This window comes from Rhinatrema bivittatum, chromosome 1 (genome assembly GCF_901001135.1).
Source record: "Rhinatrema bivittatum chromosome 1, aRhiBiv1.1, whole genome shotgun sequence".
In the NCBI taxonomy this organism is placed as follows: Eukaryota; Metazoa; Chordata; class Amphibia; order Gymnophiona; family Rhinatrematidae; genus Rhinatrema; species Rhinatrema bivittatum.
Window position 1 is genome coordinate 242,159,138 of NC_042615.1, and position 16,713 is coordinate 242,175,850.

General features: G+C 43.9%; 1 protein-coding gene across 4 annotated transcripts in view; it reads left to right on the forward strand.

Moving 5' to 3' along the window:
* The window catches only part of RPIA (ribose 5-phosphate isomerase A), a 73,328-nt gene that overhangs the window by 27,690 nt on the left and 28,925 nt on the right, over window positions 1–16,713 (forward strand). For all 4 annotated transcript variants that reach the window (XM_029593154.1, XM_029593172.1, XM_029593163.1 and 1 more), the window contains exons 2-5: window positions 2,975–3,105; window positions 5,718–5,778; window positions 6,631–6,686; window positions 7,806–7,865. In XM_029593154.1, the coding sequence (XP_029449014.1) occupies window positions 3,013–3,105; window positions 5,718–5,778; window positions 6,631–6,686; window positions 7,806–7,865 (270 nt within the window). In that variant the 5' untranslated portion in view covers window positions 2,975–3,012. The remainder of the gene's footprint in view (window positions 1–2,974; window positions 3,106–5,717; window positions 5,779–6,630; window positions 6,687–7,805; window positions 7,866–16,713) is intronic.

A 16,713-nucleotide genomic window follows, 5' to 3' on the forward strand; every position in this document is an offset into this window, starting at 1 on the left:
CCTTCCAGTTGATAATAAACCGCTGGGGGACCCCAGCCATGGGTCTACTGGCAACCAGATCCAGTGCTCAGGTTCCCAAGTTCTTCAGCCGCAGACAAGAGCTGCAATCCCGGGAAATCGACGCCCTCGTCCAGACCTGGCCACAGGAAGACCTGCTGTATGCCTTTCCCCCATGGCCACTACTGGGCAGGATCATCCGCAAGATAGAACACCACAAGGGATTAGTACTTCTAGTGGCCCTGGACTGGTCAAGAAGGCCATGGTAACGCAGACATGCGAATACTTCTTGCGGGGAACCCTCTGTGCCTACCTCCACACAGGGAACTTCTCCGGCAGGGACCGATCCTCCACGAAGACCCGACTCTATTCTCTCTTATGGTCTGGCCATTGAGAGGATTCAACTGAAGAAGAGCGGGTACTCTAAGGCAGTGATTGACACCTTGCTCTGAGCACGCAAGTTCTCTACGTCTCTAACTTACATACGAATATGGAGAGTATCCGAAGCCTAGTGTGAGGGCCGCGAGATCCTTCCACGGACAGTCAAAATCCCCATGATCCTGGAATTTCTGCAGGACAACTTGAAGGGGTTGTCCCTCAACTCCCTCAAGGTTCAGGTGGCCACGCTGGCCTGTTTCAGAGCCAAAGTGGACAGCATCAGTCTATCAACCCATCCAGATGTTTCCCGCTTTCTGAGAGGAGTCAAACAAATCCGACCACCATTAAAGTGGCCGGTGCCCCTATGGAATCTCAATCTAGTTCTAGATTTCCTAGTGGAAGCTTCCTTTAGACCTACACGTAGTCTGTCACTACAGCTCCTGACCTTGAGACTGCATTCCTAGTGGCAATAATTTCAGCCTGTCGCATTTCTGAACTTTAAGCGCAATCCTGCCTGGAACCGTTCCTCCGGTTCACACCGGGATCCATACAGCTACGCACTGTCCCCTCCTTTCTCCCGAAGGTGGTTTCTCATTTCATCTAAACCAAACCATCTCGCTGCCGTCTCCAGACGAACATAAGGACTCTGAAGACTCACGCCTTCTTCGCCATCTAAACGTCGGCAGACTCTTAGTCCGATACCTGGAAAGGTCGGAATCTGTACGAAAGACAGACCACCTATTCTTCCTTCACAGCGGGAAGAAACAGGGGGAAGCGGCCTCGCGGGCAACCATAGCCTGCTGGATCAAAGAAGTAATCAAGGCGGCCTACGTAGAGGCAGGGAAACCTGCACCTCTACAAGTCAAGGCCCATTCTACAAGGGCCCAGGCAGTGTCCTGGGTGGAAACCAAGATGCTGTCGCCTGCCGAGATCTGTCTGGTGGTGACGTGGTCCTCCATACATACATTCTCCAGGTTCTACCGCCTGGATGTTCAGGCCAGGGAGGACACAGCATTCACAAGGGCAGTACTAAGTGAACGACGGGCAGCCTCCCACCCAGTTCGGGAGTAGCTTTTGTACATCCCATTGGTCCTGAGTCCATCAGCTACACGATAGGAAATGGAGAAATTACTTACCTGATAATTTCGTTTTCCTTAGTGTAGACAGATGGACTCAGCATCCCACCCACGGCTGCCCTGGAATCTGGAAAACTCTGGTGGCAAACCCCGAGAACAATTCAAGCACAGGTAAGCCAGGTATTACCCCTAGTTCAAGACACCCATACTTGTCTGGTGTCGGCATTATTCGGTTGAGTGCACAGGCGGTCTCCGGTTTGGAAATCAGTTGAACCAGTCCTAGAAGATCAAGCTAGCTAAGTTAATCAAGTTATTATAGCACACATATATCCACAATTGATTTTCGAGGAGAATACTGAAGAGCTGAACTTCCTGCAGGGGTATATGTACTAGGGCTGACATCAGATTAAAATCTGATCCGTCTCCAACTGCTATCAGAAGTACACTATACCCATTGGTATCTGTAACATCCACCATCATGTCAAGATCTATTTGAGGGGGGGAATCCAAGCACAGATATTACTAATATACAGGCCGATACAGTAAACCGAGCGGGCAAATGCCCGCTCTCCCGGCGCACGCACCAGCCACTCCTGTACGCGCGTTTCAGTAACTTAATTTATTTAAATTAGGGCCCGCGGTAAAAAGAGGCTCTAGGGACACTAGCGCGTCCCTAGCGCTTCTTTTTTGATGGAAGCGACGGCTGTCAGCAGGTTTGACAGCTGACGCTCAATTTTGCCGGCATCGGTTCTCAAACCTGCAGACAGCCATGGGTTCGTAAACCGGACGCCGGCAAAATTGAGCATCCAATTTTCAACCCGCAGGCCCATTTTAAATTTTTTTTTTTTTTTTTTAACTTTTGGGGCCTCAGACTTAATATCGCCATGATATTAAGTCAGAGGGTGCACAGAAAAGCAGTTTTTACTGCTTTTCTGTGCACTTCCCTGATGCTGGCAGAAATTAACACCTATCTTTGGGTAGGCGCTAATTTCTGAAAGTAAAATGTGCGGCTTGGCTGCACATTTTACTTACTGTATAGCGCGGGAATGACTAATAGGGCCATCAACATCCATTTGCATGTTGCGGGCGCCATTAGTCTCGGGGGGGGGGGGGGGGGGTTGGACGCACATTTTCAACGCGCTATTACCCCTTACTGAATAAGGGGTAAAGCTAGCACGTCAAACGCGCAGCCAAATGCCGGTTAACAGTGCGTTCCACCGGAGAGCACTGTACTCTATCGGCCTGTTCTTCATTAAAGAAGGCTGTGATAGTTGATTAAGCATTTTAAAAACAATACTTGAAACCTTAAACTGTATTTGGGAATCTGTTGGCAGCCAGTGCATCTCCACAATGAATATGCGTGAGATATATTTGTGCAGCAAATTTTAAGCAGATTTCACAAATTTCTCCCCCCGCGCCCCCCCCCCCCCCCCCCAAAAAAAAAAATTTGGTGAAATTTAGCAATATTTATTAGAAATTACAGTTTCTTGTAAAACATTAAGGTCCTGGCTGTGTCTCTGCAGGAGTTAGCAGCATTGGGAAGAACGGAGCCGAGCACCGCATGATCCAGCGCAGGCTGCTTAGCACTGGCAGCAGGATGATTGAAGAGGCAAAGAGGCTGGCGGGGTATGCAGCTGTGAATAGCCATGTAAAGGTAAGTTCTCGTTTTCCATCGTGCTGCATCTCGTACAGAGTTGTTTGCTGTAACCAAAACTTCAGCCACCTGGGAGACGTCTGGTTTATTCAGCGTGCATGCTCAAAGCAGTATTTTCAGCACGGCTGATGTCTGGCGAGGCTGTGCTGCTGGACGTGCGCAGCACTGAAATCCCGGCATTATATTCACAAAGTGAAACGAATATAACTTCAAAAGGTTTGTTTTATTTTTGCATCAGCAAAATTCTCTGCCTTCCCTGGAGACGTTGTGAGTCCTACTGGACCTGATAGGAAGCACATGATCTGGAAGCAGTACTACCCTGGGAGTTTGCACCTTGGATGAATGTATGGTGCCGTAGTGCAGGCTGGGAAGCATTTCTTGCTCACAGAAATTTAATGGGCTGGTTTATCTCTTGCTAGTGCTTTGTTTTTGTGTAACCTCTCTTTTATGTTACAGCTTTTGTGTGGTTCAGGCAGCGTGTAGTAAGAATATGTATTCATGACTTTTTTTTTTTTTACTGGCTTGACAATGCCATTTGTGTGCATGACCTTCCTGTTGAGGGCATCTTTCTAATAAGGACAGCAGGGCATAATAAAATTTTCCAACTGCACTAGCCTAAAGAAATGTACCTTTGCCAGGTTTCTAATGTGCAATTGGAAAATTCCAAAATTGAGTTCACTTCAGAGGTCAACAGTCCTGGGAACCTATGGACTTTGCTCCCTTTTACGTTGGCAGGTTAGAGGGGAAAGTAAATTCAAGTAGAAACAGATAGGTGCGTCCAAAATATAGGGTGAAGAAATCAGGCAGAGGAACCACGTTGTTGGTGAAATCTCCCTACATGTAAGGTCCAATCAGCATAAAATGGCAATTTTTTAGAAATACCTCCTCTTCCTCCTCATGATGCACAACCCCTTCCTCTCTTACATACCTCAGATCTGCTTTTGTTCCCCTTCCTCACTTCTTCACTCTCTCCTAACTTTTGTTCCCAGCAATAATGCAGCGCCTCAGATCTTCCTTACTTCCTCCTTTCTCTCTGTATGATTGTTTTTCTTTCTTATCCTCGCTGCCCCCTTCCCTCTTGGGACTGTACAAATTGCACCTTGCCGTGCGAGGCACAGGGAGAGGCAGGAAGCAGGTTCAGGAAATTTTATTGCTAGGACAGTGTTGCCAAAGTAGAACTTGGGGAAGGGTAATTTTCAAAGGCTTTTCCATTGGCAAAACAGTGTTTTGCCTGCAGAAATGGCCTTTTACAAAATTGCTTGCCCCATATGTGGGTAAACCACACGGCTCAGTTTACCCAGAATGATGGGAGGAGTTTGCATTTTCAAAAGTATGAGCATAAAAGTTCCAAAAAATGTTTGTGTACATAATAGAAGGGGAAATTGTGTGCTGGTAAATTTTGTGGGATAATTTTCAAAGTGGCATTATGGGCATAACAACATCAATTTTCAAAGATGACTTAACTTTTGTGTTGGCTATTATAAAATTACTCCCGTAGTGGTTGCAATAGTACCTTTTCTTTTATAATTTTTTTTTCTTTTAGTAACAGTAAAGCAACATTGCTTGGTACAGAAAGGATAACAACAAGGACAGTTTACAGGTTCTGGTGCTTTTCCATATTGTCCCTGGACAGATTGTTTCTGGCCTAGTGGCCGATACAGAAAAACCTGCAGGAGAACCAGCAAGCGCCAGCTCTCCCGGCGCGCATTTCAGAAAGAAAAAATATGCAAAGGAGGCGCTAGGGACACTTGCGCCTCCTTTTTGACAGAATTGGCGGCTGTCAGTGGGTCTGACAGCCATGGGTTCGGAAAACGGATGCCGGCAAAATTGAGCGTCTGTCTTCCAACCCGAGGGCAGATATATTTATATGGAGACGGAAAATACTGAAGAGCTGCACTTCCTGCAGGGGTATATGTACTAGGGGCTGACGTCAGATTGAAATCTGATCCGTCTCCAACTGCTATCAGGAGTACACTATACCCACTGGTCCTGAGTCCATCTGCTACATGCTAGGAAACCAGGTTTAAATCCTGCCGCCACTTCTTGTGATCTTGTGCAATTCATTTCACCCTCCATTGCCTCAGGCACAAACTTAGGGCCTGATTTAAGGCTTTTCTCCCATTCTGTGTCTATGGGAAAAATGACCCCCTTAGATTGTGAACCCTCTGGGAATTAGGATGGCTGATTCTTTTTGCTGTGCAAGCAATGGGTGGGCCAGAGACTTGGGGTAGATAGTTGTAGGCCAAGAGAGTCTTCGTTTCCTCCTTTCTTCTTTTGTCGGTTTCTTCAGTCAGAAGGCAGTAGGTCTTTTGCCTTCCTCTCCTTCTATTGAGGCCTGTGCCGTGGTGAGAACAGTTGCCATTTTGAATTTTTCTTGTGGGCCATTCCCACTTGCAAGGTTTGCAGGCTACTCCAACTACTTTGTGGTTCCAAAGAAGGCCACCACCCACCCACTCCAAGTCTCAGCCCCTCCCCCCCTCCATTACTTTTGATTATAAATCCTCTGGGGATAAGGAAATATCTACAGCAATTATTCATTTTTTAAATGATGCAACTAATTTCAAAATGCATTTTAGGATATTGTTTCTACTTTTTTTTTTTTCTGTTTGCAGAATAATCAGGCCATTGGTATTGGGAGTGGGTCCACAATTGTCCATGCTGTGCGTAGACTAGGTATGTATTGAACTGAATCATAGTTACTTATTTGCCAGGTTTTAGGAAGCAAAACATGTGCTGTTGAAAAGAAAAAAAAAAAAAAACTATCTCACGGTGAGGATTTGCCTGTACCTGCCCCAGGGACTGCTCTGTGGCACATGGTCAACTGCTCTCTACTAAAGTATCATAGGTCAGATGCAGTCTGATTCCTCAAGGGAGTTTGCAGCTTTAAATGCTGGGCCCGTTGATTTTACTCTCCTGAGACATTCTCCTGTGGAGCGCATATGTAGTCATGCCCAGAAGATCTTTGAGCAGCTTCCAGTAGCCCAGGCAGCCATGCGATAGGAATCAGCAGGGCAAGCTGCTGTCGAGATTTACCACTCCGCTCCCGGAGAATCCGCAATGGGTATGGTTTTCAGAATCTCCACTGTGATTTAAACCTCTGTGGTTACCCTGAAAACCAGATCTGTTCGAGGTTCTCAGAGGCAGATAGAACTCGAACGTGTTTTTCAGTTTCAGAATCCCTTGCTATAGAGGCCTTTGTTATGTTACATGTGTGCTGACAGGGCCTTTGTGGGATGGAGTCTACAGCCTTTGACTTCTTTTAAGTGAAGAAGTTGTGCTGACTCGCTGACTTAAACACTCCATGTGGCTTCCAAAAAACGCTGTAGAAATGAATTAGGAGATGCTGTACGCGCAATGTGTGCAAATTGAAATGTTGTAACCTAAATCTGTCTTTCCGTGCATGGGACATGCAAAGACATCCTTATGGGAAATCTTGAGATATTTTCAGGACATCTTTCCAAATACAAAGGTGTGTGCATATTCCGTGCTGGACTTGTGGTTTATGGAGTGTGTTTCTTTCGGCAGCCGAACGGGTAAAGCAGGAAAACCTGAACGTGGTGTGCGTTCCGACATCCTTTCAGGTAGGAATTCCTTGCTTCACGTGTGCTGTCGCCCTGGCTGCTTCCTGCCCTCGCAGGCTGAGCTGCTGCAGTTGGGTGCAAATCCTCGGGCCGTTGTAAGTGGTGAAGGCAAAATCCGTTTTGGAATTGAAGAAGGGGGTGAGGAAACAAGGGTAGAGCTTGAGATCAAATAGAATGGGCAGTGCTGCCGTAGGCAGGGAAGATGGGCAGATGATGACATGGAGTCATGATCTGTGCTTCTACATTGAGCAGTTTGCCACGGCTGGTATGTTTCAGTGAATCTGCTGTTACGCCCTGCATTCACCAGTTCCCTGGGGACCCCTCAGAATGTGAGAAGCTCGCGTGCCCTGATGGCAGTCTCAGTGATACAGAAGCTCGCTGGATCTGTTTGAAAGTACACAATAGGAGGTCGCTGGTGGCAATTGTGGGCCTCCTAAATAGTTTTCAGCATGGATGAGGTGTGAGATACTGAAGAGTAAGAAATAGGTTTCATCACAAAACATCAACCATACCTACCTGGGAAAAGAGTCAGGACTGATAACTTCATCTAAGGTCCAGCCCAGTCCTGCAGGACTGTAAGCATAAAACGCTAAATAGTGGTGTGCCTCTGATGTAGCATTATAGCAGGGATGAGAAACATACCCTCAGCCCCATCATGTTTCCACAGGCTGGTGAAGCTCAGGCCACTGGTCTGGCTCCCATAGTGAAGCCACAGAATCTGTATTGGGGACAATCTGGAGTCAGATGTGCTTAGAAATATCCGAATTTTAAAAAAGGGCCCGCTCTGTGACCACCCCGTGCTTCGCTCACTGCTTGCTCAGGCTTCAGCTCTGCCATCTCCACTGCTTTTGGGTTGTTTTCTTTCCTCGTCTAGCCTTTTTTCCCCATCTTTCACTGCTTTTTTTTCTTACACTTTTATCATTTTTCTTTCTTTCGTATGCCGTGGTGCTCAGCAGATGACTAAAGGCCACGTTACTGTCCTCAGGCTGCTAAAAGCACAAATGTGCCACTGATGTAATACGGCTACTTTCAAACCCTGCATACAAAAAGATGTAGTTTTAGTTGCCATAGTGCTGTTTCTAATTTTCATTCTAAGTATTGTTTAATGTTGTTTTCTAGGCACGTCAGCTCATCTTGCAGAATGGATTGACCCTCACTGATCTGGACAGGCATCCTGAGGTGAGTGGAAGTGCCTATCTTGCCACAAACAAAGACCCTTCCAAATTATACCCCAATTTCCTCTGCTTTAGATTGGCAGTCTGTTCCTGCTCAGTTGGAACAGGGGCTGAGATCCAGTGTCTTGAGTCTTCATTCACAACTACCAGGAAACGTTTCCACTATTTTATATCTTCTTCTAACCTAGCCCAGTCATACCATTGATTAGTCCTGGGTCAGGGAGCATGCACCAGTGCTCCTTCCAGGACCCTTCAATCCCGAGCCTTAAATCTGACCACTAGGTGTCCCCATTGCATGCTGATGGACTTCCTCCCTGCCAGGAGCTGTGAATGCTGCCCCCATAGCGTCCCCTGCCAGCCCAAGATGTAGAAGACCTGAGCCAGAAATCGAATCCGGGTTCCTTTTCGTGAGCCATTGTGCTGGCCAGCCAAAGAATTATATTCTATAATAAATTCTTAGGGGCCAGTAATCAAATGATTTTACATAGGGTAAACCTATACCTCCATAAAAATATGATTTGATTGTTGTCCTCCCCTCTCCTCCTAGTAGAGGTAAAAATGGCACAGTTACTTTTGCCCACACACTAAAAGGGTCATGAACTGGTCAGCGGTGAGAGTACACTTGGAAATTGCATTTTTAAATTTCTTTGTGTACTTTGCCCCTTCTTCAGGTACATTGTCAAGAAAGATTTGTCCTTTTGCCAATGATACCATAATCTGCAACAGGGTCGACAGCCTGGAAGTTGTGGAAAACATGAGAAGGGATCTAGCAAAGATCAAGGAATGATCTAAGGTCTAGCAGCTAAGATTTAATGCTAAAAAATGCAGAGTAATGCATTTAGGATACAAGAACCCAAGGGGGAGGTACAATATTGAGGGTAAAATTCTAAGCACAAAAGAAGAGTGGGATCTTTGGGTGATAGTATCTGATGATCTGAAGGTGGCCAAACAGGTGGTTAAAGTGATAGTAAAAGCTAGAAAGATGCTTTGGCTACATAGGGAGGTGATACTGCCCCTCTATAGGTCTGAGTGAGACCTCATCTGGAATAGTGTACAATTCTTGAGATTGCAACTTCAAAAGGATATAAGCTGGTTGGAGTTGGTCCAGAGGGTGGCTACTAATATGGTCAGCGATCTTTGTTCTAAAGCATATGAGGACAGACTTAAAGATCTAAACATGCATACCCTAGACCAGGAGTTCTCAACCCAGTCCTTGGGGGTCACACTTAGCCAGTCAGGTCTTCGATATCCATACCGAGTATGCATGAGAGTTTGCATACAACAGCGCATGCTAATCTATCTAATGCATATTCATTCTGGATATCTTAAAATCCTGACTGTCTAGTTGTGTCCTGAGGACTGGATTGAGAACAATTGCCCTAGATAAAAGGCGAGATAGGGGAGATATTATAGACATTTAAATATCTCAAAGGTTTCCATTCAAAGGAGGTGAGCCTCTGTCATTGGAAAGGAGAATCTAAAATGAGGGGTCATGGGATAAGGATGAAAAGGGGTAAACTTAGGAGTAATCTTTAGGAAATATTTCTTTACAGAGAGGGTGAACAGATTCTCAGTGGAGGTGGTGGGGAAAAAAAACTGTCTGAATTTAAGAAAGTATGGTATAAATATAGGGGATCTCTGAGGGAGTGATGATGATTTATAATGCTAAATTAATTGGGTGAATGGGTAGACTAGATGGGCCCTATGGTCTTTTTCTGCCATCATGTTTGTTTACCCACATTGTGTATATGGGCAGTATTTTCCAATGGAAACTGTACAAGATGTTTTTCTTTGAATATAAGCCTGCATACCTTTGGGACTGCAGGAGTAGTCTAGTGGTTAGAGCATTAGGCTGAGAACCAGGGAAGGCAGGGTTCAAATCCCGCTGACACTTCATGTGACCTTGCACATCCCTTCACCTTTCCAAACCTAGGGGCCTATTTACCAAATGTTTTCTCCCATTTTGTGTCTATGGAAAAATGCTTAGTAAATGACCTGCTTAGATTATAAATCCACTTGGGCAGGGAAATAACTTTAGTACCTGAATTGTAATTGAGCTTAGAATTGGAAAACGAGTAATTAAATCTAAATTCCAAATCCTTGTCCTAGAATTATTTTTTTTGTTTGTCTAAAAATAATTTTTCTTTTTAAACGTATTTGTATTTAACATGGATTACAGACAGTCTTATTAAATTTACAAGAATTAGATTATGCAAATGCATATTTCCACATAGAACACATTCAAATACATCAGTAAATGACTCCAGCCAAACCTGTAGAACAGCCCTGATTGCTTAGTGCGTTTATGATTTACTGGAAAGGGTTCCCACTGAACAGTGTGCATTCTTATTCTTATTTTTTCCAAGCTGTCAGGTCATTTGTCTCTTTGTAGTTCGATAGTCGCTTGAATTATTCAGCACAAGATGGGGAAAGGGGCAAGGATGTACCCCTTCATCCATCCATCAATAATGGCACTCAAATCAGATCTGCATCCTCAACCTGCTTCCCCCCACCACCACCATTTAGACTGTATGGACATCACATCTGAGACCGTGCACTTCACCCTCATAGCGCTCATTTCCTTTCTTATGCCATGAGCTGCACTTACCACCATATACAGGACCACAGCATATGAAAAAGAACTACGCTCCCCATCAATATTAGAGCACACAACCCCTCATATCTTTCAGACAGGCGGGGTTTAATATGATCTTGTAAATATTTACAGAGCCACTTGCAGATAGCTAAAGAGAGAGATCAGCTGAAGGTCAGGATTTGGGGGTCTTCCATTGCTTCTCTGTTCTTCCAGATCTTTATTTCAGCTCATCATGCCCCTAGGCCAAAAATGATCTTCTCCCTTTTTACAGAGCTCTTTATGCTTGTTTGATATATATTCACCCTTAGACCAAGGCCCTCTGGGTAAGGAACATTAGAGTTATGTTACAAAGTAAAAAAATATACAATAAATAGGCAAAAATGAGTAACATAGTAATGATGGAAGAAAAGGACCATCCGTCCAGTCTGCCCAGCAAGCTTCTCATGGTAATATCTACCGCACCACATAGGTCCCCTCAGGTTTCTCTTAGGGGTAGTCTATGCAGTTACCTCCAATCCTTATGATAAGGGTAGAAATAATTAAAATCAAAAACCAAGCAACTGTCAGACTCATAAATTACTGCTAGTAACATTTTTACTGGGTGAGGAGCCTTCCAGAAAATTCCAGCAATGCTGACTTGCTTTGCTTTTGGACGTGGCCGTAGAAGCAGTCCTGTGCTTTTTCCATTATGTCTGGATATTAGTACTCCCCAGATTGTAAAAAATCAGGGCCCATGTCGGTTGCCACCTGAATCCAATTCCACCCCCCCACCCCTGTCAAAATGGAGAGTGATGTTGCACTTGTGTCAAGCATCAAGGCTTATTTTTTTAGGATAGTAATTCCCCCCCCCCCCCCTGCTTCTGATAAGGGTAATAACTGTCACACTAAGGGGGTTACCTCCATGCACTCTTTTATTCATTTCTGTCCTCTAGCCTTTAGGGATCCACAGAGTTTATCTTATGCCCCTTTGACTGACTCTTTTTGTTTTCACCACCTCCTCTGGCAGGGTATTCCAGGCATCCCTCTCCATGAAGAAATATTTCCTGACTTTGGTTCTGAGTCATCCCCTCTGAAGTTTCATTTCGTAATCCTTAGTTCTGTTTCTTTTCCAATGGAAAAGGTTTTAAATTCGCGCATCATTAAATCTTTCAAGTATCTGAAGATCTGTATCATATCTCCCCTGCACTTTCTCTCTTCTAGGGTATACATATTTAGGTCTCCTCATAAGCCATTTGATGGAGACCCTACACCATTTTGATCGCCCTTCTCTGGACCGCCTCCATCCTGTATCTATTCTTTGTGAGATACGTTCTCCAGAACTGAACACAGTACTCTAGGTGAGGCCTCTCCAAGGGGATTATCCCCTCTTTTTTTTTCTTACTGGTGGTTCCTCTCTCTACAGCCCTGCATTCTGCTGGATTTAGCTATCGCCTTATCACATTGCTTTGAGATCGCTAGACACTATCACCCCAAGGTCCCTCTCTTGGTCCATGTACAATAATAATCTTTCACGCCCCATCACATACAGCTCTTTTAGATTACCACACCCCAGATTCATGACTCTGCACTTCTTGGCATTGAATCCCAGCTGCCATCTCTTCGAACATTGTTCAAACTTTCTTAAATCATGATTCATTTTCTCTACTCCTCCTGGCGTGTGCACACTATTGTAGATCTTAGTATCATCTGCAAATAGACAGACTTTGCCTTCTGTCCCTTCCACAGTGTTGCTCAGAAAGATAATTGAATAGAACTTTTCCCAACAACGATCTTTTGTGGCACTCCACTTAATACTGTTCTCTCTTCAGAGTAGGTTCCGTTTACCATTACATGCTGTTTTCTATCCTTCAACCAGTTTATAATCCATGCCACCACCTTGGTGCTCACTCCCAATCTTCTCATTTTATTCACAAGCCTCCTATGCGGGACCTTATCAAAAGCTTTGCTGAAATCAAAGTAGATCACATTGAGTGCTCTTCCTTGACCCAATCAAAAAAATCAATCAGATTTGTCTGACAGGACCTTCCCCCTGGTGAATCCATGCTGCCTCGGGTCCAGCAATCCTCCTGATTGTAGATAGTTCACTATTCTTTTCTTCAGCAGAGTGTCCATTAATTTTTCCACTACAGAGGTGAGGCTAACTGGCCTGTAGTTTTCAGCTTCCTCTCTGTTACCAGTCTTGTGAAGCAGGACCACCTCCTTTCTTACCCAGTCATGCGGCACCACTTCCGTTTCCAGGGATCTATAAGAGGACAGGACAGTAAACCTCTCCAAGATTATGTAAAAACTTGCAAAAGTAAGTGTTCATAATATAGCTCCTTTAGTTCTGGGATTCATGAATGGGGCGGGGACATGTTCATAAGGGAAATGACTCCAGCTAAGCTGACCTTCACACCTTAGGCATATAAGCCTGTGATCGAAGACTGAAAGAAGGGACCAGTGAGCATTCTCCTAAATTAAAAATCTCCTCCTCTGGTGAGTTAGATATTCCTCCCCTGGAAACAACTGCAGATGGAAACTCCTGGATCTTCCCTTTCAGTGCATCTGCTCAATAATTAGTAAAATAGAGTGCACTAATACTGGCATTGCAGGTGACAATGTAATGTGCCCTTTTAAACCTAAATACTTTTAGCTAATGCAGAACAGCTATTGAGTTCAGCACTTTGCCTTCTTAATGGGAGACCGAAGGAGAACCGTATCCATCCCAAGGGTTAAGAAATTGTGCTTGATCTCTAGCCATGGCACCCTGGGATCCTCTTTATACTAACATGAGAGAATATGGAATAATGCTACTTGGTAGTAAACATTAAAAAGTCAGCAAGACTGGGCCCTTCCATCTCATTCTCCACAAGAGATTTCAATTCATCTTGCTTCTTTTTAATTTCAAAACAGGCTGATGCAATAAAGGGTCTTAGTTTGCTTCAGGATCACGACATGTGTTATTTCTCTTTGAAAATTTGCCATGAGGTACACAGGTACAAAACCATCTCCATAACTTTGCAGCTATGTCTTCTGTGGGTTGGCAATGCACAGTAAAATACAATGTACATTTGAAATTTTAAACATATGGGCATATTTTTCATTCCCATCCCTACCTCTAGGGCCACACTTTTCCCCTGCAGGAAAATATTCCCACTTGTGAAACTAACTGCTCAGTCAGGGGATGGTGCTCAGTCCTGTGGATATAGCTGGATAACTCTGCAGTTATCAGGTTAGATCTTCTGAACATTGTCCCCTTAATTCCCACTGTTGCTGGGTGGCTAACTAGGGAACTTCGGTGGCTCCCTCATTGTGCTCTTGCCATCTTGAGTCAACACTCTGCACTGAAATTTTAAGCTTAATCTGGCTTCCACTAAACAATTTCATTTACTAGAAAAGACTCCACCTTAGGTTACCTCCACCACAAAAATGTGGGCAAAAGCAAAACTCCAAAGTCCAATGGAGAAAGCCCCCACATGCCAACAACTAGAAAACATCCTAGGGTAGTGGAGCACCTGAGTTTCAAGGGTAACATACGGTATCAATTCCCACAGCCAACCAAACCATATCACCGAGTTTGTGCTTCCTTCCTGCAGCCAACAACATCCAGCCCAGTCCATATATATCTCCCCACAAAATACTCAATCACAAGAGCAGCCAGAGAAGAGTTAGGCTTGCTTGAACAACTAGGCCAGGAGACTAGATGAACACACTGACACACTCTACTTCTCCTCGAAGGAGAAGTTAAACTCACCCGACAATTTCCAATGCAGGCAATATAGGAACCAATCTCCCCTTGGAAGTAAATGAGCCAAGCAGAGCTTTGAAACCGGTCATAAAGTATTACTCTATCCAAACGTGCATAGATGATCCCTCCGAGCAAACGCATTCCATCCCATCAACATACTGATTCACACACTGGCCTTTCCTCCCAAGCCACAAAACTGCAAGTCATGACAGAACCAATGATGATACCTCCCAAGCCCCCTGACACCAATTCCAGCCGCTCCAGTCAGAAAACTCTCATCCCCCAAACAATTAGACTAAACAAGCACAATAGACTCCCAATGCATATTGCAGAGTCAGACCAAAAGACAAGTACAGTCATAAGTATGTAATTTCCTTCCACTTGTCCGTGCAAGAAGAGGTCTTGTCTTGGAACCCATAGTAAGGCAGAAGGAAAAAGTCCCTGTCTCAAGCTTGTAACTTTCCTTTCTGTGATAATGCAGTAAATTTAGAGTCTTACAAGTCCTCACTCTCCAAGTAATGTATTTTTTATATGAACTGATCTTCTACAGACCTCCATGCCAAAGACTGAAGGACTGCAGAGGAAATGTCCTCCTGGGCATTCAAACCATTTCTTGTAGCTCTTGGTTGTGATTTTCTGATGATCTCCTCTAGCTTTTTTAGGGAAAAATGTTGAGGCCTTGCCATTCACAAAAACATTTGACGTAAATGAAATCTTAAAAAAAAAAAAAAATCAAGTAGCTAACTTTCACCTGCAGGAAAATCTGTTCTTTCCTTCTGTGTTTCCACACAGTAATAAAGATCCTTTCAAATCGTAATATGGAGCTGCACCATGGATACTTTCAGGTGGGTCTTCCATGGTTTGAGGAAAGCAGGGATCTTTTTGCCCTATCTCAGCTCTCCAGGGACCTTCTTCAGCAAGTGCTCAGTAAATGTCATAGTCTGTGATCCCTCTGCTCCTCCTGAGCTATCCAGGATCTGCAGGTTCCCTCTGCAAGACCAGCTCTCCTGGTCAATAATCTTGTCTGTCAAATGCTCAATGTTGTATTTCAGGAAGGCAGTCTTCAGAGAGGGTACTTTACTCACTCTTCTCGAAGCCACTAGTTCCTGTGTCCATCTCAAGCCACGGTTAAAATTAATCATATTTTGTGTCTAGGCTGGTAATTGGCACCTTGTTTTTCTGGGATTCTGCCACTTGACTCCATAGAGCCTTTCTCCTTAAGCTGCTGCTGCTACCTCATTTTCTCTCGGCTCTGCCATGGGAACAGGGTGTCTGCATGCGAGCTTCCTGCTTCTGGGGGCCTCTTCTGCCTCATGGTAATATTTATTTTATTTACAATCATATAGACTGCTTATAAAGAGCCTTCTAAGCAGAGTGGGGTTCACACATAAACATGCAGTAAAATAACAAAATACACAACATGACATATAGACAAACTTATATTAAAATAAATGTGCCTTCAGTTGTTTCCAAAAGCGTTTATAATCCATCATAGCTCTCAGGTCAAAGGGCAACTTATTCCAAAGAGTTGAATCAATTATTGAAAATGCTCTCTTCCTAGTGATTTGGAGGTGATAATATCTAAAAGATGGCACACTAAACGGATATTTACCTGAAGTTCTCAAACTACGCTTGGCTCATACAAAACTAGCATATCTGTAATGAAAATTGGACTAGTTCTGTGTACAGCCTTATGCATAATAGTGAGCAATTTAAATTTTACATGCTGCTCTATAGGCAGTCAGTGAAGCAGCTGCAAGACAGGGGTCATATGTTTGTGCGTAGCGCACAACACCACCATCGATGCAACAGCATTTTGTATCACCAGTAAAGCCCACATACAAGATTTGGGCAATCTTGATTATAAAGCGAATTACAATAATTGATTATCATTAATATAAAGGCTTGCACAACGGATCTATAGGCCTCCGGAGAAAGTATATATTTAAGAAATCTCAACATACAAAGCTTAAAAAACTAGATTGAATAACCGCAGCCATCTGTGGATTCAAGGTCAAGCTTTGATCAAAAATAAAACCAAGATCTCTTACAGAATGAACAGAAGGAAGCAAAGTGCCATCAATTACAAGATTAGTCAGTTTAATAGGCCTGTCACCCTTGCCCACGCATCAAGCCTACTGATTTGGTCACATTTAAATATTAATTATTCTGGCTAAGCCAGCTTTTTACAGACAACAAACACTCTTGAGATATAAGTAACAATGGCTAATGGTCTGGCTGATCTTTTCAGAAAAGTTGTGGATATATTGGATGGAGGTCATTCTAGAGGGACCCCAACACAATCTTATAAAATTTCAGTCAGATCTGGAATAAAGATCAAGAACCATCAGGTTTCTCCACAAAGTTCACAAAATCATCTGCTGCTTAACAGTAACATATCCCACCTTCCTTATACACGTTTTTGTTTCCATAAAGAAAATAACTTGTTTTCCTAGCAATAGTTTTAGATTTCATATGGGATTATTTTCTTTTCCAGTAAGTGAATGGTGATCTCTGCTATCATGTGCT